We start from the raw sequence: 22,851 nt of genomic DNA on the forward strand, positions 1-22,851 counted from the left end.
GCTCATGATGTTTTGTATTCAGATCTTTGGGCACTGATAGGTAGCCATTGGGGTTGAAACTCCTTCACTTGGCATGATAGTAAAGTGATTACACATACCCTGGAAAAATAGGTTGGTGGTAGTTCTGTAGCTAAGTGCCTATGGGTTAATATTAGTTAAAACAGACCTATAAAAGGAACTCAAGAGCTTGAAATGCCTCTGAGGGAAGCGTGGTCCTGGTGGATCTGCTGCTCAAAGGCATGGTATCTAGTGCTTGCTGTGCTCAAGTTTGGCTCTTGCAATGGTTCAAGCCTTGGGCTGCAGGACCAGTCAGGGAGCCTTGCTGTGAAGGTTGGGGATAGGCAACAACAGGACTCATGCAGTTCATTTAGGGGCTGTGCAAGGAGTTGACCAGTTTCCCTACACCAGGAAAACTTGCCTCCAGGTCAAGAGCCTGCATGGCCCATCTTCTGTGCAAACAATTTACACATGTGCAGTGAAGCTGTGCAGCACAGGCAGGATCCAGTCCGGCCTCTGCTCTGTTCTGCTTTAGCACAAATCTCTGGAGCCATCCTCACCCTGTGACAGGTATAAAAAATTGCTGCTTTTCCATCCTCCCTTATCTTGCCAAGATCTGTCAGGACAAATAGTTAGTCCTTGGGTTTCAATTAAGACCTTCATCATCATAAGACATTATTTCTCCTTTTGCCCCTCCCCTTCTATTGCAGTCTGGATTATTATTTTTCCCCAGCAGTGCTTCATAACTCCACACAAGGTAAATAGATGCTGCAACAACTCACGATCTCTGAAAGATCAGGCCCTGGAGAGTCCCAGTGTGCTCAGAGAATCTAGGTCTTGGGTACAAGCAACCCAGACACCAGATGGGCTGGTGAGAAGCTGACGTGGCACGAGCAGGCAGAGGATTTTTGTGTTCCTTCCTTCTTGCCTTCCCTGAAGATGCTGCATCAAACCAGTGCAGCATGCACACAGGTAGGGTCCAGCCAGGGGTCCCTGGGGAGGGCCAGGCACCCTCTTCCCAATGGCTTGACTGCCATGGTAGGAGGTGGGCTGGTTCCTTCAGCCCCTCCTTGCATTTCAGGTGCTGTGTGTTCCACTGTAGGAACATAAAAATACCACTGCAGCCAAAAAAATGATGTAAACCTTCAACTGCTCACATGCATCTGTCAGTGTGGACATAAAACAGCAGGTATGGACAATTTACATAGATTTATACGCCATGATGATAGACATTTTAATGTGATTTAGGTAGATATGCATGAATGTAGGGCTCATAAGACAGGGAAATACATTGAATTACCTCTCTCTCTGGGCTACTTCTCAAGAATATTTCTGGCCTTGGGCAAATGTGAAAAGCCCAGAACTAAGACAAATTGCTCAGCTCCCTGTGGTTAATAAAGAAATCATTATTTTTAAACATATGGTTTGGGGCCCAATTAATATTAGTCTTCGGCTGTCTTTCGTATTGGACAAACGTCAGCTCCATGGAGCTTTATTTTGTGGAACAAAGCAATGAAAAATCCAATTTGCATTTGTGTTTGTACATAAGTGCCGGTACATGGGCAAGAGCAGTAATCAGTCAGTCACCAGCATGAAAAAGCTAGTCATGAAATTACTAGTACTTTTATTTGATTGATAACAAGAGGCATTTTTTTGCTGTTTTATATATATCTAAATATAGTACTGTGTTTATATGTAATTGTTTAACCTGCTCCTGGTGGGAACTTTGTGTCATGCACCTTGAATGTACAAAAAACAGTCCTTGACAGTCTTTACAAAGAATTACAAAACACACGGATGAATTCCTAGGGCTGCAACCACAACATGTTGTTATTTGGTTCAAGTATGCAGCAACCATTCAAGAGTAAAAAATATGACTAAAGACCTAAAACCAAACCAAACCAAAAAACGTATGAAGATGATGGACAGTTACTGTGGAAAGTGGAATAAAAGTTGCAGGGGGTCTCGCTACCTTCAGTTCTCATTTACCCTGTCCACCCATAACCCTTTTGCCTGAAAAGGGAAAGGAAGAAAAAGAGGAAGAGAAACTGCGACAGGAGGGAATAAGACCATGTAAGGAAAAGAACTGAATTTAACTGGCACATGCTCTAATCCTTAGTTTATTTCTGGTTAAAAATATAGCAATCCAGTGCAGTGTAATAAGAAATCTGCTGAAAAGGTAGCAGAGAAACAGCTAAAACAGAAGCAAAGCAAAGCTGAGTCCGCAAGTCAGGGCTGTACCCAACAACTCTGTTTGTGAATGTCGAGGAGGATTTGTTCCCTCCTTCCTCCCCCCAAATACACCTGTGGAAAGGGATTCATCCCACCCTCGGGTTGCTGCTATGCTCGCACCCCTTCTCCTGCTGAACGGCGCTGCAGTGGGTAGAACTGAGGGTGGAATTTGGTCCCTGGACGTACCAAATCCCAGATGAAGCCATTTGAACCGTACCTGGTGGTGGTGGATCACCGGCAGAGCCGATCTCCATGGCAGGGAAAGACAAGGAACCAGTACAATCAGTTTTGAGAAGCGAGGGGCCATTGGCCACTTCCAAGCCATTGAGCTAGGACTGCACTCGTGTGATGGGGACCATAACAGCTCAGAACAGGGATACGGCATCTTTAATGAGTATGCATATTATCAGTGGGAACAGGGGTGGGGAGAAAATCAAGGCAGGCATATTACAAAGATGGTATAAACGAACAAATTAAGTGACATAGAAAAAAAAAAAAAGAAAATAATACATCCTTAGAGGCTGCCATTGCCAATGATGTTTGGTTTTTTGTTTTTCTCTTTTTTTCTCTTTTTTTCTCCTTTTTTTTTTCTTTTTTTTTTTTTTTTTTTTTTACAGGGACATGTTGGAAGCTGGAATATACATCCTGCATTATTACAAAGTGCAAAATACTACATGCTCAGAGCCCAAGCATGATGTCTGAAACAGTCCACAGCAAGATGTAAAGAGACAAACCCACCACCCTCGCCCTCCTCTCTGGGACATGCTCCAGTGCTCCTCCCCAGATGCCTTTAAAGAACAGTTTTGCCTTATTTGGCTTTATTATGATTTATTGTTATCCGAAGTGGATCAGAATCGAGCCCTCTCTTCCCAGTCCCTCCCCACCAGTCTGCTCCCCAGCATCTCTGTTCACACGTGTGTTTTGGGATGGGATACTCGAGTTAACGCTGCGCCTCGCATGGTGGCGAGCATGGCACGATGACCAGCAGCTACTCAATTTGTGTTGCTGAAGGTGCCTCCATGTTTTTTAGGGGAATTTGGGTACATCTTTTTACCCAGGAGAAATCTGCTGTGAATTAGAAGTAGCAGTGGGTGGTTTTCCAGCCCTGCCATAGCGGGGAGCAGCCTGGGGAGGACGAGGAGTGAAGGCAGGAGGGTGGTGGGGCTGCTGCTCACACCTTGTGTTCCCTATTCCCCCCCCGCCCCAAGAAATTTAACAAAACACCAATTGCTGCTTTGTTTTAAAAACAAGTAACAAAATGGGGCCCGTTGCCCTTCTCCCATCTTTCACATCCACGCAGGGTTCATGCCTTCCCCGTGCTCCTTCTCTCCTCCTCCTTACAGCAACGCTTCTCCATTTGCGAAGGGAGAAGGAAGAAAAGCCTTATTTTGCTTTTCTCTCCCATTTATCATTAAAGCTGTTGTGGATTTCCCTGGGAAGCTCAGCCTGGAGCATCCCAGGACCCGTACATCAAACAAAATCTCCCCGTGGTCCCCTCTCCATTATCTAGTCTCCATTTTGGGGTTCATTGCTCTTGTTCCGAATATATTTTTGCGGGGTGAGGGGAAGGGAAATGAGGTTTTTATTTTGTTGGGATTCCTTCTCATCCTTTCCAGTGTTGGGGGGGCAGAGTGTTGATAGCATTTTGCCATGCCACACAGCATAGTGTTATACAAGCAAAGAATTTTGGCTAAAATCCAAAAAACATTACCCAGGAAAAAAGGCAAACTGTGAGTGAGACTCGATCGTTTGTTGTTCTTCTGTGAAAAGACTTGGAAATTGTCGTAGGACAGTTCGACTTATGATTTTTTTCCCTTTTTGTTGTTGTTCGGGATTTTTTTTCCCCCCATTCATACATGTAACTGTTATTTTTGCAAACAAGACAGTCTTGAATTAGATGAAAAAGTTAATAAACAAAATGGCGACTCCAATATTTAGTAAGATCACCATGACTACCAGGATGGGAGCTGAACCCTGGAAGAGAAAGAGAAGGAGAGGAGTTAGAAGGCGCATTGAAAGTCTGTCTAAGGTTGCCTTGGAGCAGGGATGGGAGATGTGCTGGGTCTGGGATACTGCAGGGCAGGCAGACCCCAAACTAGCCATTTATACCCTCAAATGATTCCACAGTGCTTGGAACCCAAACTGAATTTTTCCATGAGGAAGATGTGAATAAAGATCTCCCCCTTGGAGGTGAGCAAACAGCAGAAGCAGGGGCTAAACCCAGATCCATTGCCCCTGTCCCTGGGACAGTAAACAGGTTGCCCCTAGCTCTTTCATCCTCCTAAGGCAGCCTCTGCTCCTGCAAAGGCAGACAAATCTCTCTCTTGGTTCACCAGAAAGGAGCCAGGCTCTGCCAGGAACCCTTTGCTCCCTCCCTACACTGATGCATAGCCCAACGCCGCCTTGGGGCCTGCAGCATCTCTGATAGCTCTGTCCCTCTTATCCCTGTGTGACAGCAAAACTGTGGGACTCCTGCTTTTCTGAGCCACTTCAACACTTATTTCCATCCATTTGACTCAATAGACATGCATACCTGCGAGTCTGGGGGCAGACTTTGTTTACTGTCATACATTAGCACAAATGGCATCTAAGTCCTAATGTGAGCTCCAGATCCAGCCTCTGTCAAGCAAACACCTGGATGCAGACCCACTGGATCCATCAATTAAGACAGCAGTTGCTTATGGACTCCCCCATGTTGTGCAGATCAGAAATCTGGCCATAAAATAATAACTAAAATTGGTTGATGGTCAATGAAAAGCAAGTAAAAGATTGTATTGGGTCATACAGTTGTTTGGAGATGGTTTGGAGGAGTCTTCATAGGACATTTCCCTATAAACGTGATTGCTTATTGAAGTATCCTTATAATGGCAAAAGTCAGGCTGGCATATGGTGGTCTATCTTAAGCCAACATTATGGGAAAGCTCTAATATCCTTTCCTGAGGTTTATATGGACCGAATCAAGCTCCTGAGAACTATATAGAAACCTTTGCAGCAACCTACACTGCAGCTGGCCCATGTCAGATACCCACCGTAAGCTGGCTTGAAGTGAACCCCAGGAGCATCAATTACCTTCCACTGAGCCTGAAGACAGCCCTGGCAACTTGTGTTGGGCCTGATGAGGATGAGACTTGGACCCTATTAGCATCCCAGGAATGGCAGAAGAGACCACTCAGCATGGGGACTGCAGGCAACCCTCCAACGCACCGTTCTGCAGAGCACCGGTCAGAAAAGCATCCACCCTGCCATAAAACATTTGCTGTCCCAAAGTGTTAACGTGGCTTGCATCAGGGTGAGCAAGCGTGTGTGCAGGTAGGTGGTAGCTATTTCTCAGAGTAGCTGGTATCCTCATCTATTCTTACTGCAACAGAGCTGTGCCAGGTTTCATCACCTGGTATGATATAATATGCTTTTCTCCACACTCCTCCTAACAAAGCTCCTGTGGCTGTTGAGTTGGCATGGGGCAGGGTGGGCGCTCTTTCTAGCCAAGTACCACTCTGCAGAGATACTGGGTGGGGGAGGAAATGAGTTAAAAAAGGCTCTTTGCTGGCCAGAGATGGTTTCTCTTCTAAGCAGGCTGATTCAGTTTGCGTTTGGGAGTGGGTGGGAGCGAGGATGCTGGAGCTTGCTGGAAAGGCATATTTGTAGCTTAGCAACAAGGTCAAAGGAAGCCAACCAAATGGAGGGATTGCAGAGAGCCTCTCCTGGCAGGCAGGTATCCACGCCTGGCTGCTTCCAGCAAATCCCTGTGCCTGCACCACACCAAGTCTTTCAAAAGCAGAACCTTCCCCCCCTGCTCCCAGCCTTGCTGCCGCCAAGCACTGCGATGCGGTGTGTTATTTACACTGGGGGGGATTAGCTTCATTTCAGAAGATTATTGGGTTTTACCATTTTTGAGCTTGTGTTAATATAATAACAGATTGCAAGTGATTATCACTGTCATTGTTTCTGTTGGCAGGGCACTGCAGAGGCACAAAATGCATTTGGTTCCCTCCACCTCGCAGCCACGGGAGGACTTAACTGCTCTCCCTCGTGCTGGCATTAGCCTTGGTCCACGCGCTGTCTTATGTCCTCTGCCAAAGCAGCACTGACCATTTCTGCCTCTGCTCTGCTCAGGCTACTGGATCGCTTCAATATCATGAAGGAAGTAAAGTTGTATACCAGCCCCCCAGATAATCTGAAGGCTGACAAATGGCATAGAGCAGGACTGTCTGCCTCTTAATTTCCTGGCGTTTGAGCTTTGTCCTCAAAGACATGGACACTTTGGGATGGATCTGTTAGGCTGACCAAGATCACAACCCTATGGTATTTGCGTTCAGAGGATGCTGATGGGATGCTGTGCAGGGAGGAAGCATGCCCTTCATTTGTACACCAGTACATCAAAGACATGCCCTCATCTAGTAAAACTAGGGGAGTCAACACACACAAACCCGCCTCCATCAGCAGCAACTGGATTCCCGTGCGTAAACATTTTGCTCAGCTCCCTGGTTCAGCCTGCACCTATTTGCATCTCACACCCCCTGTTCAATGCAGAGGCAAGAGAAAATGCTTGCTTTGCCACTGCACATGTGGGGTTTTCCAAATTTGCCAGCAAAAGCATCCCAGAAATAGGATGACCAGGGAGGGGATTGGTCTTTGCAAACTGAACAGCTCAAATCCAGCTGTCTGACAACCTACACATTCTGCTTCCTTTTTACAGTTAACTCTTTTTAACTCGCACTTCCCTGCACTGACTCCAACAAGGGCTCTCCACTCAGCAATTGCAGGTATGGCTGCATATCTTGGCATGGGCTGGAGTCCTGCCTGTGGCAGCTGGTGGATAAGCAGCTTTGTGACTCTCAAACTTCTGGTTTAGCTCCAATTGTGAATCCTACTGCAGTTCTAAATGCTTATGGCTGGCTTATTTCTAACTTATAAGGTCTTTGTGCCCTAACCTCTGCCCGGAGGAAACACGTGTCCTTCTCCCCTTTGATGGCAAGGATGACCTGGGATATGTGTCATTCCTGCTCAGTGCCCAGGCAGAAGATGAATCACTTCTGGGTCTATGCTTTGGAAGAGATGTTTTGCTGATCCCAGCCTGGCAATAGGTCAGTGAGCTCCCTTTTACTGCAGCTACAGCCAGCATTCTAGAGTTAGCAGCTTTTACAACTCGTCACGCCACATGCTAGCCCTCTAATGTGAGACACCCCCATGTAGAAAGAGCCATAGCCCTTGATTTGCAACTTTACATGTTGCTTTAGTAGTTCAGTGGTGCTATACCTCACCTGTGGTCTCCTCGAGGCTTAGAGAAGCCCAAAGAAAACCCTAAGCCCAGTGGTATCACAGGCTCTGCAGTGCTAGAAAGCTGGAGGTCGAGCTGATTTTCGGAGCCTGGGGTTTGTGTGTCAAAGACAGCGAGCAGCCTGCAAAGCTTTGCTTTTTTATATCTTTTTAGCCCTAAAATAGTAGTGCTAAAGCAGGCCGTCAGGAACTGCAGAGATTTGTTTAAACCACCCTGCCTGTCATCTGGGAGACGGGGCTCCGCTGCGGAACGCCATGCTGCCTCCCAGCACCGTGCCCGCAAGTCCAGAACCCACTTCACTGGGAAGCAGACGCCAGTTGGCAGCGTCCTCTCACCCAATTTTAGCTGTCTAAATGTTAGACATCTAGTCTGTGCTAACCATCTAGGCTGTCTGTAGATCAAGTGACGTGAGATGAATTCCACCCAGAACAGTTACCAGCCTGGCTCCAGGAAAGGAAAAATTAAATCAAGCTCTGGTGTGCCGAAGCATCATCCAGCATAGTGGGTGATGGCAAATTTCATCAGCAAAACGAGGCGGCTCTGGGGCTGGGATTTGTTATTTTTGCTTTTTATAATAAGATCCTTCCTGGGAGGAGAAAAACATCTGCCGAGGATGGGCCCAGTGATGATACACCAGCATCAGCTAGGTGAAAGGATCCTTCTGTATCAGCAGGGATAAGCCTCCAAGGACTTTCAAGTTTTCCCCCAAAGATTAGAGAGTTGGAACATAGACCCGTGTAAACACTAAAATGTGAATAAAGCTTTGTTATGGCACAGAGGTAATAACAGCAATCGGAGCTATAGAAGTATTGAGTGAAGGTTTCCTCCAGTCTGTGATTTCTGGCACTCTGCAGCTCCGATGGAGGCTGCAGCCGAGCACCACCATTCCTGCCCCTCCTTCTTGTTTGTTTTTATCCTTTAACTGTTGTGTAGCAACTCAAGAGTCTTACTTGGAATACAAGGGACAACTGGTTCACAAATACAATTGCAGCATAATTAATTTAAGCATTAACAATCCATTATTATCTGTTATCGCAGGGTACAAGCTTTGCCTTTCTTGCCATGGAAACCATAGTGCAGGTTACCTAGGAATCCCTCTGGGATCCTTTAAGTGTAATTACTAAGGACTTGGATCAGCAAAAAATATACATGCATTGTTTTCCAGCCTTGGCACTGCAAAAAGTGCTGAAAACTTAGCAGCTCCGTGACATTTGTGCTGATTTATCACATAATTGCTAGGAACAGGCTTCTGTGAAACGGTTAAAGAGCATTTAGCAAAAGAAACATAAGGGATTCACTTTGCTTTCTCCAGCGTATTACAGCATCTCTCGTGACTTGAGGAAGGGAGCCCAGGAGATGCTGAATGTGCCTATGTAAGAGGAATGGGCACTTGATATCAGTGTGCAACTGAGGCATGGAAAAACCTGCTTCTGCAGGAAAGAAGTGGCTAAAGTGAATGCAAGGGTTTATCCCAAGCTGATGTCTCTCAATGTCACCCCTTGTTGAGTCCTCACATTACAGGTGCCTGAGTGAGCTCTCTGTTTGGACCTGTACATATGTTTTTAAGACTTTTGGTTCTCCCGTGGTCAAAAGCGGGTGCTTGACCCCAACTTCTTTAAAGCTAGAAGATGTGAAGTTGGGATCAAAACCTAATATGAATCCAGGATGACAGGAGCAAAGCCAGCGAGGTACTCTCTTCAGTTACATCAAAGGGCCCCTGAGATTAAAAGGGTTGTAAAAGGACCCTGTCAAGTTAAACATTGCACTTCTCTCTGAACATTGTTTACCTTGTGTTGTTGCTGGTAATGCCTGCAATGTCTGTACATGAAAGGGATTAGAGGAAGAACAGTTTCTGATTATTATATGTTTTAAAAAGAGCCAATCCCCAAACCATTTGCTTTGTGCATGTGACAGCTCCTCCTGTGCATGCCACGGCCCCTGCGGCGATGCTTGGACCTGGCTCATCCCTAGAGATGTATGATGGTAAATGGGTATCTGCAGGACCATCTTCCTTCTTATTACCAGGAATAAGGAGGATTACCTGTATTCCCAGGTAATTACAACTTATACTTGTATGGACACGTGTATGTGCCATGGCCGTTTGGGATTGGGGTTTGAACCTGTTTGAGATAAGAGAAATGAGCAAAAGCCAGTCACGCCTATGTTAGGAGACCTGGGGAAGGCTCCCTCCCAATAGGGGGAAAGTATAAGTGGAAAAACCTGAAGAGGAAGACTGAGATAAGGCACAGAGTTTAGTCCCAAGGAAGCCGACACCAAAAAAGTCCTCAGGCTGCCTTCTCAGCAGACTGGTCCAAAGGCAGATAGATGGAACATCTCTGTTCACAGCATCAAGCCTGGTCCGAGATGCAGGTGAAGATGCACAATTCAGTGGGTGCCCATTCAGGACAGAGGGAACAGCTAGCTGTTTTTTTAATCTCATTTTTCACCCTTTAGGGATAAAGGTGCCTAACTTTTCTAAAGAAAACACTCCACATGGAGATCAATCCCTTCAAGAATAACCCCACAGCTGCTGGAAAAGGAAGCATCCATCACCTGCATCAGCAGGGATGGGGTAAGTGCCATGCTCCATCCCTCCCACCTTGCTCCATTGAAGCCTGGATTTAGTCCCCCTGCCTGGGTACCCTCCCTTGGCCCGGCTCCGGCTGCACAGCGCGCTCCAGCAGAGCCTGTGCTGGATGCAGATTGGCTGCTTCCTCCTCACTTTCCCCAGCGACAGCGAAACCTGCTTGGAATATCTTGATGGAGAATACGCCCCTCACGCAGCGACCGAGCAGGGAAGATGCTGCAGCTGCTGGAATCCCTCCCTGCCTCCCCGGCGGGTACCTGGAGCTGACAAGGGGGTCTCTCTGACATCCCTAACCCAGCAAATGCTTGCAAAATCCATTTGCTGGAACTGTTTGCCCTGGTTTGTTTGCGGTAAGCGGCAGTACCGTTAGCAAACAGCCCGAGAACACGGAGATCTTATCCAACAGCCTGTGACAATGGAAGCAAATGCCAGGGGTGGCCGCAGTTCAGTTTTTTTGGCTACTGCCCTGCCATCAGGCTTTCTCAAGGAGATGAGACAGGGAGATTTTAAAGGGCCAAGTCTCGAGCCTACTCACATCTCCAGGATGCCTTTAGCGAGGCCACAACGTGTCCCTAGAAGTCTTCATCTAAATGTCCGTGATTGCTCCTGCTAAATGAGGACAGAAGATGAATCAGGCTCCATTCGTGTCTGAATGCCTGAACACTAACCCTTCTTGCAGGCACGCTGAGGACCTCTGTGCCTAAAACACTTCTTTTCCCTCTTAGAAGCTGCAGATGTTTGGCACCTACAGGAAAGGATATGTATCCTTTTTTTTCCCCCCAACCCTAAAAATGTGATGTGTTTTATGGGTAAAAGGGTTGCTGGCATTTTAGAAAGCCTCTTTCCTTTTCCAGTGCCTCAACAATTCCTCTTTTCCTTTCCCAACCTAAAAAGATCTTCTCAAAGGCTCTAGGAACCTGTGAAGCATGCAGGCACAGGCTTGAGCTTTGCACCTCGTGGGCCTTTAAGGCCAGAAAGGACGGTGATGTTCCTACAAGTCCCTTAATCTGGCAACACTGACACCGGTCCTTGTGTGTTGGCTTCCATTTTCATCTGCCTGAATGGTGACAATTGATGTGAGTTTGTTCTGTGCATGCAGAGGTCAGTGCACACAGAGGCACAGAAAGATCAGGTGGCTTTAAATGTAATTTTAAAGGGCTTGTATGACTGTAGTGCGAGCTTGATGACCCTGAAACCCCAAAGTCCCCTGACAGTGAACACCAAGCAGTGCGGAATTTCATCAATGTTATTGAGCGCTGGGCTCACAAAATGACCTTTATAAGAGCAATCTTCAGTTACTGATGTGCAGCCCCAATGAAGAGGGGTTCTGGGAGCATCTTTTTAAGGGACTGGTGAAAAATGGCTCAGAAGAACAAAGTTCCCATAGCTCATATAGCAACCAAGAGGTCGCATCATAGCTCATATAGCAACCTAGAGCAACATCTGACTCCTCTAGAGATGTCTGCATCCTCTACAGAGGATGCAGTGTGTGCATCCCCACTGGGGCACACATTGCAAGAGGCTGGACTCCAAGGGACCCCGCATCCCATCCAGCCTTGTATCTAAGGTAGAAATCAAGACCAGTGACAATTTCAAGACTGTATTTCTGCAAGACCAGCATCCCCAGCCCGCTCCCACGAGCCCTGCCAGAGGTGTGCTTGCTCTCAGAGCTGGAGCTGGCACTCCAACACAGAGCCAGCCCACCGGCCTCACTGGTGGCGTGTGTAGAGCTGGTTTTTGGCAGATTATTTTTAAACCAAGCTTAAGATGCGAGGGTGACCTCAGCTCTGCGTAGGGATACTCCAGGTAGGGCAAAAATAGCCCTACTCAGCTAAGAGCATCCTTCCCGTTCGTTGGCAGCACCTTTCTGAAGCAGCACAGCTGTCTGGGAGATGAGAAATGCCCTTTTCAGGGAGCAGCTTCGCAGATGGCAGTGCTGTGGATCACAGGGAAGCAGGCTGTCATGCAAGCTGAAGCGGCGTGGGCACACACATGTGCACACACACACGTGCACACAGCCAGCCCTACCCAGGAGCTGTGCACTGGAGGCGAGCTGCTGGCAGTCCAAAGAGGAGGGGTGTTTCAGGATAGCACGAGAAATAGGGATTTGGGGAAGCTGGGGAGCCTTAGTTCTGTGTGAAAAGACCTGGAGCACGAGGATGCAGTGGTTTTGTTGCAGGACTAAACATCTGAGTGCCCCGTGTCACTGAGGGTGCACCAAGGGATGTGGATGTGAGGACTGTGGGGTAAATCCCTCCCTTTAGCCTTCCCCTCCTCTTCCTCAGGAACTCACACTCATTGAAGTTTGAAATGCTTTGAGGTCCTTGCTGGTGGGTGCAGGCAGGGTCACAGTGTTAGCCAGGAGGTTGGAACACAAATCACTGCACCTCCCATTCCTCTCCTGCACCTCCTTCCCCTGGTCCCGTCCAACCACCCCTCTCTGCCAGGCCACTGGAACAAAACCCTGCTAGCACAGTGCAATTCTTGCTAGAACAAATTGTTGCTGGCATTGTAGGTTATTTAAATCCACATATTATCTCTTCCTCTGTATTACATTAGCTTCCTCCCAAACCTTCGCCATCTGTTCCACCCTCGGTTATGAATGTGAGAAAACTGAACATGCTGCTTCACAGCTACAGCACTTTAAAAGTATGATGTGCATCCTAATGGCTTTTCTGTGTGCCTTTCCATGCAGGCTGTGCCCCTTCGTTAGTGCCCGGGATTCACTCGGAAGAGCCATTAATGTTACGTTGCATTAGGGGCTATTTACCTCCAGCTCAAGCCCTCCTCATCGGGTGGGAGGTTTATGTACGTGCAGGCTGGGGTCTGCCTGCCTCCTGGGTGGGGAGAGACACCAGAACTGCTTGTGCCAGTGATCTTCCCAGTGAATGTGTGGATCTCAGCAAGGAGAAATGGTGGTTTCATCCCTCCTTTGGGACCTGTGTCTCTCCCAGCTCCCTGCTGCCGCACAAGGTCGCATTATCAGAGGTGCTGGACCACCTGCGAGTCCCACAGGCTTCAACAGGTTTGATGTCTGTGCAATTACTGCTGCTGCTTTTCCCCTCTGGAAGCCTGTCAGGTTCCTAATGCTGCCTGTCATTTCCCTAGTGCTTCACAGGCATCTGCTGTAGCAGGGAAGGACAGCCTGGTCTGGCCTCAGCACCCGCTGATTTGCTCCGTGGTGTGCGCTCAGGGCTGGCTTCACTTGGAGCTCTGTTTTTTAATGGACTGGCAAGATGTGTCCTACAGTGCAGTCCACCAACAAACACACTGTGTTCAGCTCTTGCCTAATGCTGTGTGGGTGCTTTCGAGCCTGCGCCGAAGCCTGCAGGATGAATAGGAACCCGGAAAGCTACAGGGCTGTGTGTGGGGGTGATTTATCCACAACCACAGCAGGGAAACCACAGCAGGTCTGTAGTTTAGTCCTTCCTGCATCCCAGTTGCTCATGGCGGCAGATGTCCCTGCTCCCTCCTGTCTCCTGCCCATTCATTCTCATCCCTCAGCTGCAGGTGCTGACACCTTTGCTCTGCCAGCATCTGGAGGAGCAGGGGTGCTGTAGGGATGGCAACGGTGATGATACATTACAGACCATGATGCTTCCTACCCCAGAATTTCAGTGTAACTGATAAATGTAATTTCAGTTTCATGATCCCTGTCTCCCAAACAACCGAGCATCATCTTCTGCTGCCCTGACAAGGAGATTTAGCTCCTGCCTTCTGCCAGAGCCTGACATGTCATCATCTGAGAGTTACAGATTTTCCCTTTTGCCTGTGTAGGTATGGCCTTGGCTGTGGGACATCCAACAGCACAGGATCCCTCCTGTGTTGGGCACTGACTCAACAAGGGGCAGTTTGGCATGGTGGCAGCTTCCCCATCGCTCCCCTCAGAATCCCCATCACCTCCTTTAGCAATGTCAAACCAATGGGGAGAACAAGCGCTCTCAATGTAAGTCTAGGAATCGTCAAAAACCAGGGCTGGAAAGGATCTGAAAATCACACAGCTCAGCCTTCTCCCAAGGCAGGTTCAGCTCTGACCAAGTTATATTCGAGCTGCAGATGTCCAATGGGTCTTAGACCACCTCCTCCCTCCCTGCCTCTACAGCCTCCCCTGGCAATTTATAGCCAGCTCATTGGTAATGGCTAATGGGTAACCACTGCCTCTAATGCTTGAATGTAAGCCCACCAATTCTGTTCACTGAGAATGGTTTGTTCCCTTCCACTTTGCAGCAGCTGCTTTATGTGTTTGATGATTGCTCTGTCTTCTCTTCCCTAGATTGAACACCTCCAGCAGCCGGTTGGTAATGCCCACTGTGTCCTTGTTTACCCCAAAATGAGAAGCCCGGGACTGGATTTCTCACAAGGGTTGTCCTCGGAGTCCCACAAGCTGTGCCCCTTCTTAGAAAGCATGCTTGTGTTCTTCACAGTAGAGTGATAGTATGGCATATAGATAGTATAGATGTAGATATAGATGTAGATAATATAGCTACATATATAGATATAGATCATAGAATCATAGAATAGTTAGGGTTGGAAAGGACCTTAAGACCATCTAGTTCCAACCCCCCTGCCATGGGCAGGGACACCTCGCACTAAACCATGTCACCCAAGGCTCTGTCCAACCTGGCATTGAACACTGCCAGGGATGGAGCATTCACAACTTCCTTGGGCAACCCATTCCAGTGCTTCACCACCCTCACTGTAAAGAACTTCTTCCTTATATCTAATCTAATCTCGACTTCCCCTGTTTAAGTTTGAAGCCATTACCCCTTGTCCTACTACTACAGTCCCTAAGGAAGAGTCCCTCCCCAGCATCCTTATAGGCCCCCTTCAGACACTGGAAGCTGCTCTGAGGTCTCCACGCAGCCTTCTCTTCTCCAGGCTGAACAGCCCCAACTTTCTCAGCCTGTCTTCATACGGGAGGTGCTCCAGCCCTCTTATCATCCTCGTATAGATATAGATATAGATATAGATATAGATATAATCAATAGTATAGACTGGTGTTTGGCTGTAATCTCCTCTATCACCCTGATCTGCAGAGCTCTAATAGCCCACTACCCTTGCTGTACTTGCACATTGCTTTCCATGTCTTGGTGTCCTTCCCAAATTGCATCCTCTTGTCTGCAGTTTGCCAAGATCCTTTCACATTGCATCCCCCTGGTTCCTGCTCCTGGCTCACATACACACACCGAAAACCCCTGAGCTGTATTGCATCATGCAGATCAGTACAGGAAACCCAAGCAGCGATCAGCTCAGGAATACAACCACTTTGCAATGTCCTCTGCTCCATGACCATGGTTCCCTTCTTCACCTGGGTCAGGCCTCCAGTACAATGCAGTGTCAAGGCCACCGCTTTACCATGCAGTGCCACCATGTAGCAGCATAGTGACCGAGAGCCACTATAGGTTCACACAGTGCCCAGCCACCAGGATTTAAGCACATTCTTGGGCCAGGTGATAACTGAACCACAAAGAAGCATCGCCAACACCTTGCCTGCTCCTGCAGCTTTTCCACCAGGTGAATGCTCAAAATCCCAGCAATCATGTGTTGTTATTGCTGGCCCCGGGGTTGGGTCACAAAACAAACTCAAACTTGCTGTTCACATCCTCCAGTGAAAAACCTGCTGCTCCCACCAGGCCATTCTGCAGATAAACCCTCCCAGCACATGCTATTGTGCAGGATAGAGAAGGGATGAGCAGGGATTCAAGGCACAAACCCATGATAACTGCGGGGTCTGCTCTGCTGGCAGAGAACCTCCCTTTCTGCACCACCGCATTACCACAACAGCTCTGCACCGAGCTTCTCAGCCAGATGTTAACACACAGTTTCGCCTACTTACCGTACTGGATTTGAGCGCATCCCCATTGTCTTCTTCAGATTCTAGTGCAACAGGTAAAGATTTCTGTGGAGGGGAGAAGGTTAAGTCCCACCTTAGTAGCCGAGGTTCAGCTTTGTCCCCGAATCTCAGGTTTTCCAGTTTCTGCACCGTGGGCTCGGCAGAGGAAGCTGGCCTGAAATTCTCTTTGTTCTGGGACTTAGACCTAAGTCTCTGAACCCCGTAGCTCCGGTCTTCCCCACGGTGGTCATCAGCCATGCTCCTGCAGGGTCCTCCTTTGCTATAGTGTCTTTTTTGGGTGTGAATCTCTTGCATATAAGAATCCATCCTCATGAGGGGCTTCATCTCCATCTCGTAATTACTCATCTTCTCCTCTTCTAGCTCAAGCAGTTTGGAGCTCCCTGAGCTGTGGTTGTGGGACCTGTGGTGGGAAGTCCATGAAACTGTGGCTGGGGAATCTGTCCACCTCTCTCTTTGCTTGTGGTTGGAGGCCGAATGTTTGTGTCCTCCACTCCGACCTCTGTAGTCTTCAGGGACGGAGGCTGACCCCATCTGTCCGCTGCGCAGTGTCCCGCTTCTCACACCGCGAGTCCCACCAACCTTCTCTTCGCTCCAGCTGTTGGGTCGCAAGTAATCCCCGCCACGTCCCTCCAGCAACATCTGGATCTCCCCACCCCTCTCTTCATCCACCGAGACCTGCCTGGAGAAGTGAGCGCTCTTGTTCCTGCAGGAAGGACCCAGGGGTGGCGTGGAGGAGGGACTGGCAGGGAAGCTCTGCAGCGGGCTGTCATCCGGAGTCAGGTCGGATGGGGTGGTCCCTTTGCGGTACAACTCGGGGCTCTCTTGTTGGAGAGGCGTCCCGGTGGAGAGGACCTCAATGTCATCGCTCGAGTTCTGGCGCTTCGGTCTCTGGCATTCGAGCCCTTTTTGTGTAGTCGTTGAGAGGGAAGAGAGAGGGGGAGAGAAATGCAACAGGATTATTTCTATTCTGTGGGCACCCACCAGGTTTTTCATGGCAAAGAATAAGGCTGAGAGTGTTGGACGGCGGGGGAACTGAAAGGCAAGATCAGGATAGCAGCAGCGTAGCACAATAAACAGCTTCTGCTACTAGCCTGAGAGAAAAGGCATTGTTGGTTTTACGCCAAACCTGCTATCACCCCAGCATCCGCAGAGCAGCACGGTGCTCTGCAGCATGGGAAATAATAGTTTGGCATCAGCTGCCGGCATTGTCAAGACAGAGGCATTCTGCACTAACAGTTGTGATTCTCCACTGCTGTTAACCCAAGGGCTACCAAGCCTTTTAGAAAACACCTTTAGCTCCTTTAGCCTCCACAGTTCTCACTACCCCTGCTGCTGGTGGGCACCCTGCTTGCTCGAGGATGCATGTGGAGGACCACAGCCCCAGCAATGTGGGGATGCTGCTTATAAAGCAGAGCTGCTGGGAGCCCTGTGCCCTGCCTGTGCTCTGCCTGTAACCCTGCTTTCCGTGGCAGGTCTCAGGGGTGAGTAGCTTGCAGCCCTGCTTGAAAGAGCCTACAGTGCTCCACAGCACCATTCCCATGCTGTGCATGCAGTCACTCCAACCCTACTATGAGTGTTAAGACAATTTTTGGAGACCACCTTTTTCCATCAGTTCCCATGTAAGCATGAGAGAGGAAATGTGAGATGAATCCATGTTCTCACCCTTTGTCCTGCGTTCATGTGTGTGCTGGGTGCTGCTGGGATCACCCCGTGCCCAGCTCACTGCCCACAGCCTTCACACCTCTCTCTGGATGGGAAGCACATTGGCTTTGTGGCTGGAAAGTACAGAGAATCTCACCTCAAAGTTTACTTAGGGATATGGTCTCATCTGGGCAGATGTGCAAGCCTCCCATTCAAATAAATCCTCACATAAAATCCCCCACAAACCAGATATCAAACGGCTTTCCTACGCCGGACACGAGGAGGGCATGGACATTTCCCCACACAGCCCTCCTTGCTGGAAGCGATGGAAAGCACATGGATGTCTGTGCCTCACATGTTCAGGCAGGAGCAAGGTAGCACATTGAGGGCTACGTGAGTTCAACATATACCATCATTGGTACAGAATGCACTTCATCCTTTTTGAGCCCAAGAGCATCCCTCAGACAGTGTCTCCCTGGAGATACGGACTTGGAGAGTGTTTTCTGCAGGAGGTGAGCAGCTGCATTAAACATGTTGCTTATACAGAAGTATTTCAAGGGGTACAAACTAATAGCATTAATTCTCCTTTTACCCTCTCAGGGCATAGCTGTTCCAGCTAAAGCCATGCTAAATTACGTGAACAATTTGATGAATACATTAACTGCCTAATGCCCCCGAAATGCATCTAATTGCAATTGCTATGGCTGGGCAAGAAATGAATCTCAAAAAGGAAGAACTCAATTTATTACCATGGTTTAAAAGTAAACGCTCAGAAGCTCTCCACAGTTCTCATAAGTAATTTTCTCTATCGCATCTTCTTGGGGTACTGCTGCTGCTGGTATGTGCCTTTGCCCTCAGCTGTCACTGTGTCCCACCACGCCATGGTCTGGATAGATATGGGGAATGCTGGGAGCGTTGGGACGGATGCCCCCATGGAAGTGTTTGCAGAGGAGGTAAACAGTAACAAGGCTGCTTGGAAATGTCCTACTGAGGCAATTTCTCAATGGGAGATTATTTCCTAATGACTGTCAATTTTTTTGGTACTATTTGCAACAGAAAAATCTGTTTTGGGACAATATTCCTATTCCACTCTTAGTTTGTTCCCCGTGTTCATGTTTATCTGTGGGAGACTGTGCCTTCTGGGATTTATCTGGAGCCCTCAGGCAGTCCTTGTACTAGTGGGAAATTGTCAAGAAGGAGCAAGGTGGAGTTCACCCCCTCCGCCTTCACACAGAATAACTGTCTTGGGGCAAAAATACAGGCTTGTTTTAGAGGGTGTTGTTCAGATGTTCCTGTTTCAGCCACACTCTCATATCGCAGATGGGAAACTGAGGCAGGGAGGGGATAAATGGCTTCATATGAGAAAGCTGTAAAGCCAGTTACCGAAACAAGCTCACCCAAGACTTGGGGTGCCCCACTCTATGACCGGTCTTGTCCATTTCAGGTCTCCAGGGCTCTTGCTGGAGTTGCAGGGACTTGGAAGTTTCCTACCAGCTCTGAGGAACCCAAAGCTGATCTCCAACCAGCTCCAACCAGCATAACCAGCCACAAAACACCCATTGCTCCTGCACCTTCACACTTACCCCTGGTCCCCCAAGTCCCATGATGGAGGCAGGAAAGCCCAATGATGCTCCGGCATCCTCACCCTGGAGACCCACACCAGGGACCACCTGGTTATTAACCCTCACATCTTAAATCTTCCCCACCCAAACTGCGATGAACTGAGCTAAATCTGCTTCTCCATGGGTTAATTCCCCAAGTTCTGCAGCCCTGGGTGGCAATGCTGTGGCACGGCTGCCCCTCCAGCCCCGGAGCCCCTCAGGGATGCAGGCGTTTCCTTGCGGAGGAATTCGGCAGATGCACCGTGCCGTCTTGCCAGCTTTCGACACCCGAGGATGTGCAACAATTATTCTGAGCTAAAATTAGTCACGGAGCACGTGATGTTCCTGGAAGAACGGTTGTGAGAGCGTGAAGGAGGATGCAGAGCACCAAATCTGGATTTCCAGCAGGATTGAGGCAGCCGCGCCTGGCCACAGAATCTTCAAAGCCAGACACATGCCCCTAAGGACCCATGTATGGGATTTGGGAGCAGTGCTGAGCTCCCTGGGGAGTCACTTCACCAACATCACCCAGCCCATGGGCTGACCCCACTGGCAGCTGTGGTCAGGGGCATCCAGCTAAGCCAGGACCAGGGAGACACAACCCCCGAGAGCGTGATGGGGATGTGGATGATCCCCGTCACAGACAGAGATGGAAAGACACAGGGAATGCGGGGAACTGAGCAAGGTTATTTTTGTTTTGTACAGGTAAAAGCCTTGCAGCACTGCTGCAGCATGTGTGGGGTTGCTGGAGCCACTGCCTGCAGGTTTGGAGTCTGTGTCTGTTCAAATAAGGGCTGTGCTGCAGGGACCACAGAATCATAGAATCATAAAATGGTTTGGGTTGGAAAGGACCTTAAGATCATCTAGTTCCAATCCCCAAATGATCTAAATGATCTGGACCAGGATGCCTGCGGGTCTGACAGTGAGGTGGGCATCAAACCCCCTGTGATGCTGTGAGAGTGAGTGGCACACAGCATCCACAAAACCTTGTAAGGTGGGCACATCCATCACCCATGATGCTGAGCAAGGGAGGCACATCCAGCACCCATGGATGCTGAGCAAAGGGGTGGCAGGTAGCACCTGCAGCACTGTGCAAGGTGGGCATATACAGCCCCTGCAAGGCCATGCAGCGTGGTGGCAGCTTACCCTGTCCCTGCTGCAGCTCCCCCAGCCTGAGGTTACGGGGTCTGTGGGGTGACGTGGCTGCTCGCAGCTATTATCTGCCTGAGTTGGTCTCGGATGCTCCCAGGTTTCCCAACTCATCTTGGATGGTGTGTTTGTTTTTTAATGTGCTCTAAGTGGAAACTCCTTCCCCCCTTCTCTTCACTCACACACAACCCACCCAGACGTGAGCACCAGAAACACAAGCCCCAGCACAAGTCAAGCACCATGTCCCCGTCTAGAAGCTAGTAAAAAATGTATATTACCTAAAAATATCTTTTCAAGAGGGGATTTAAAACCAGCAAAAAGTCTCTTGGCAAGACGAAATGGAGATGAGGAATATTTCAGGGCTGAAGAAACCCCTGGGACCATCCAGCCCTGCGAAAAAGCTCAGATCTTCGTATATAAATTGGACCTCTGCAGGAGGAGAAATGCCAAGGGGTGTTTGAACAGAGCTGTGCCTTCTACCAGCAAGCAGATAGCTGCGTAGGGCTCTGCATCCTCTGCCAGGGGGATGCTCAAGCCCCCCAAATGCCCATCTGCATCTGCCCATATCCTGGAGGAGGGTTTTCCACCTCCACCGCCCAGCCCAGGCAGGTTCCTGGCTGGAGCCAGACCTCAACCCCTGTCTGGCTCATCGCTGCTGAGCCGTGGGATGCTCCCAGCCACCCCCCGCAGCCTCTGCGGTGAGGTGAGGACTTGTGCATGGGCTGGCTGGTCCAAAGGATGCAATGAGCCCTTTTCCCCGGCCTCGGGGAATGGCACCAACATGAGTCACCGGCACCAGGCCCTTGAGCAATTAAACCGAATGAGTAATCTTCAGTTAGAGAGCTGGAAGGGGGAGAAAATAATGATAGACGCCTCCTAATGAGGATTCGGTGCAGGAAAACTTCTGAATAAAGCCATTCACATAGATTAATTACTATGTTAATCATTGCTGTAGGGACTTGGAGCTTTCCACTCCCACTTGCAGCAGCCCCTCTTGCGCCTGGATAGGCACAGCCTTTTTGGGGTGAATCCACCCCATGTACCCACTGGCTGCAGGCCCCCATCTGACCATGACTTTGCTTTGGCTCCCTCCTCCCTGATCCTTTGCTGAGCCTGAGCTTCTTGTCAATGAGGAAAAATTAGGCCAAACCAGCAAGAAATATCAAAGATGATGGAGGGAAGGAAGAGCCACCAGCCAAACCTCAAACACACATTTCCCCAACACCTTTGCAACTGATTTGCACGCTCAAGTGAAGGATTAGCTACTAATACATGGGAAATCACGAACCATAAAAGCCATGGCGGTAAAATCAGTGGTCGCCTCTGGGATCATTTGTCTTTGCATTTTGCTTTCAGAGCTCTTGTTGGGTTTTTTCTGTGCAACCGTCAAAGACTACGAATTAAATAATGAGTGTATTTTGGTGTGAAAAGAGGAGATCCCTGTAACAATCGTTCTGTACAGGGTGGAAGTGTTGGATATCGAAAGCCTTGTGCTAAAACTCCTGAAAACTGGTGTCTTGGGGCAGTTTCCCACCCCAAAGAGTCCCAGTGAGGACCGGGAGCTGCAGGCACAGACTGAGGGTGCCCTGCGTCATTTCTGGGGATTTTGGGTCTCTGTAGGGCTGAGCGGGGCAGAGAGTGGCATGGGACTAAAGCCACGTCCATGGGGCCGACCGGCGCAGGGACACACACTGACCGTTCTCCCTGTGCTGGAAGGAAGGCGAAAACTCTTTGGCAGTGATCCTGGCGATCCGCGCTTCCTCCTGAGCTTTCTGTGCCGCTGTCACAGCCGCCTCCGCCTTGGCCCTGGAGTGAGAGGTCCTGCAAGGCAACCAGAGAGACAAGGACCACGTTAGGCAGCTTCCCTGCGCAGACCAAGGCACAGAGAAACACAAACTCCCCCCATGAAACCCCTTTGCTCCGACTCCCTGTGATGGACGAGTCACCACCCGTAGCTGGGGCTCATTGTAACTGGTGATGTTACAACAACAACATATTTATGAGCCGCTTCTCAGCCTGAAAATCACCTAGGTTGTTTAGAAATACGGGCAGGATGCTCCCCTGAGGGTGCATCACCCCAAAGCAGGCTGCTCCCCTCCATGCAATCCCTCTGTGTGGAATCGCATCCTGACAGAAAATCTCTGTATGTGAGCCCCTGGGCCTGAAGACTTGAATTTAAAGCTGTTGTTGGTTGCTTTTAAACAACAAAAAAAATTGTTTGGGATGAAAAAGCGAAGATTTCTGCCCCCACCATGTTTTGCGTAAGATGCTGGATGCAAATACAAGTGGGGTTTGTCACCAAGAGCAGAGGTAGGAGCGGGGTCTTGCCACCAGTACCACCTCTACCACCCCTTAACACAGCTTGGCAGAGAGGTCGGACTAGACGATCTCCAGAGTTCCTTTCCAACCCTATTGATTCTGTGTTTCGGTGATTCTGTGATTCTGTTACCAGGACATTGTTTTTCATCTGGATGTGTGACTCTCCCCTGCACTCACCCATTACCGGCAATTC

At 49.1% G+C, this 22,851-nt stretch overlaps 1 protein-coding gene across 1 annotated transcript in view; it reads right to left on the bottom strand.

The window, feature by feature from the left end:
• Positions 1-2,594: 2,594 nt before the first annotated feature.
• LOC115600882 (junctophilin-3) overlaps positions 2,595-22,851 on the bottom strand; it is a 57,666-nt gene continuing 37,409 nt past the window's right edge. The window contains exons 3-5 of the mRNA XM_030470310.1: positions 22,036-22,160; positions 15,931-16,850; positions 2,595-4,203 (exon numbers count right to left, since the gene is read on the bottom strand). Coding sequence (XP_030326170.1) covers positions 4,123-4,203; positions 15,931-16,850; positions 22,036-22,160 — 1,126 coding nt within the window. The 3' untranslated portion in view covers positions 2,595-4,122. The remainder of the gene's footprint in view (positions 4,204-15,930; positions 16,851-22,035; positions 22,161-22,851) is intronic.

The sequence above is a fragment of the Strigops habroptila genome, chromosome Z (genome assembly GCF_004027225.2).
Source record: "Strigops habroptila isolate Jane chromosome Z, bStrHab1.2.pri, whole genome shotgun sequence".
In the NCBI taxonomy this organism is placed as follows: domain Eukaryota; kingdom Metazoa; phylum Chordata; class Aves; order Psittaciformes; family Psittacidae; genus Strigops; species Strigops habroptila.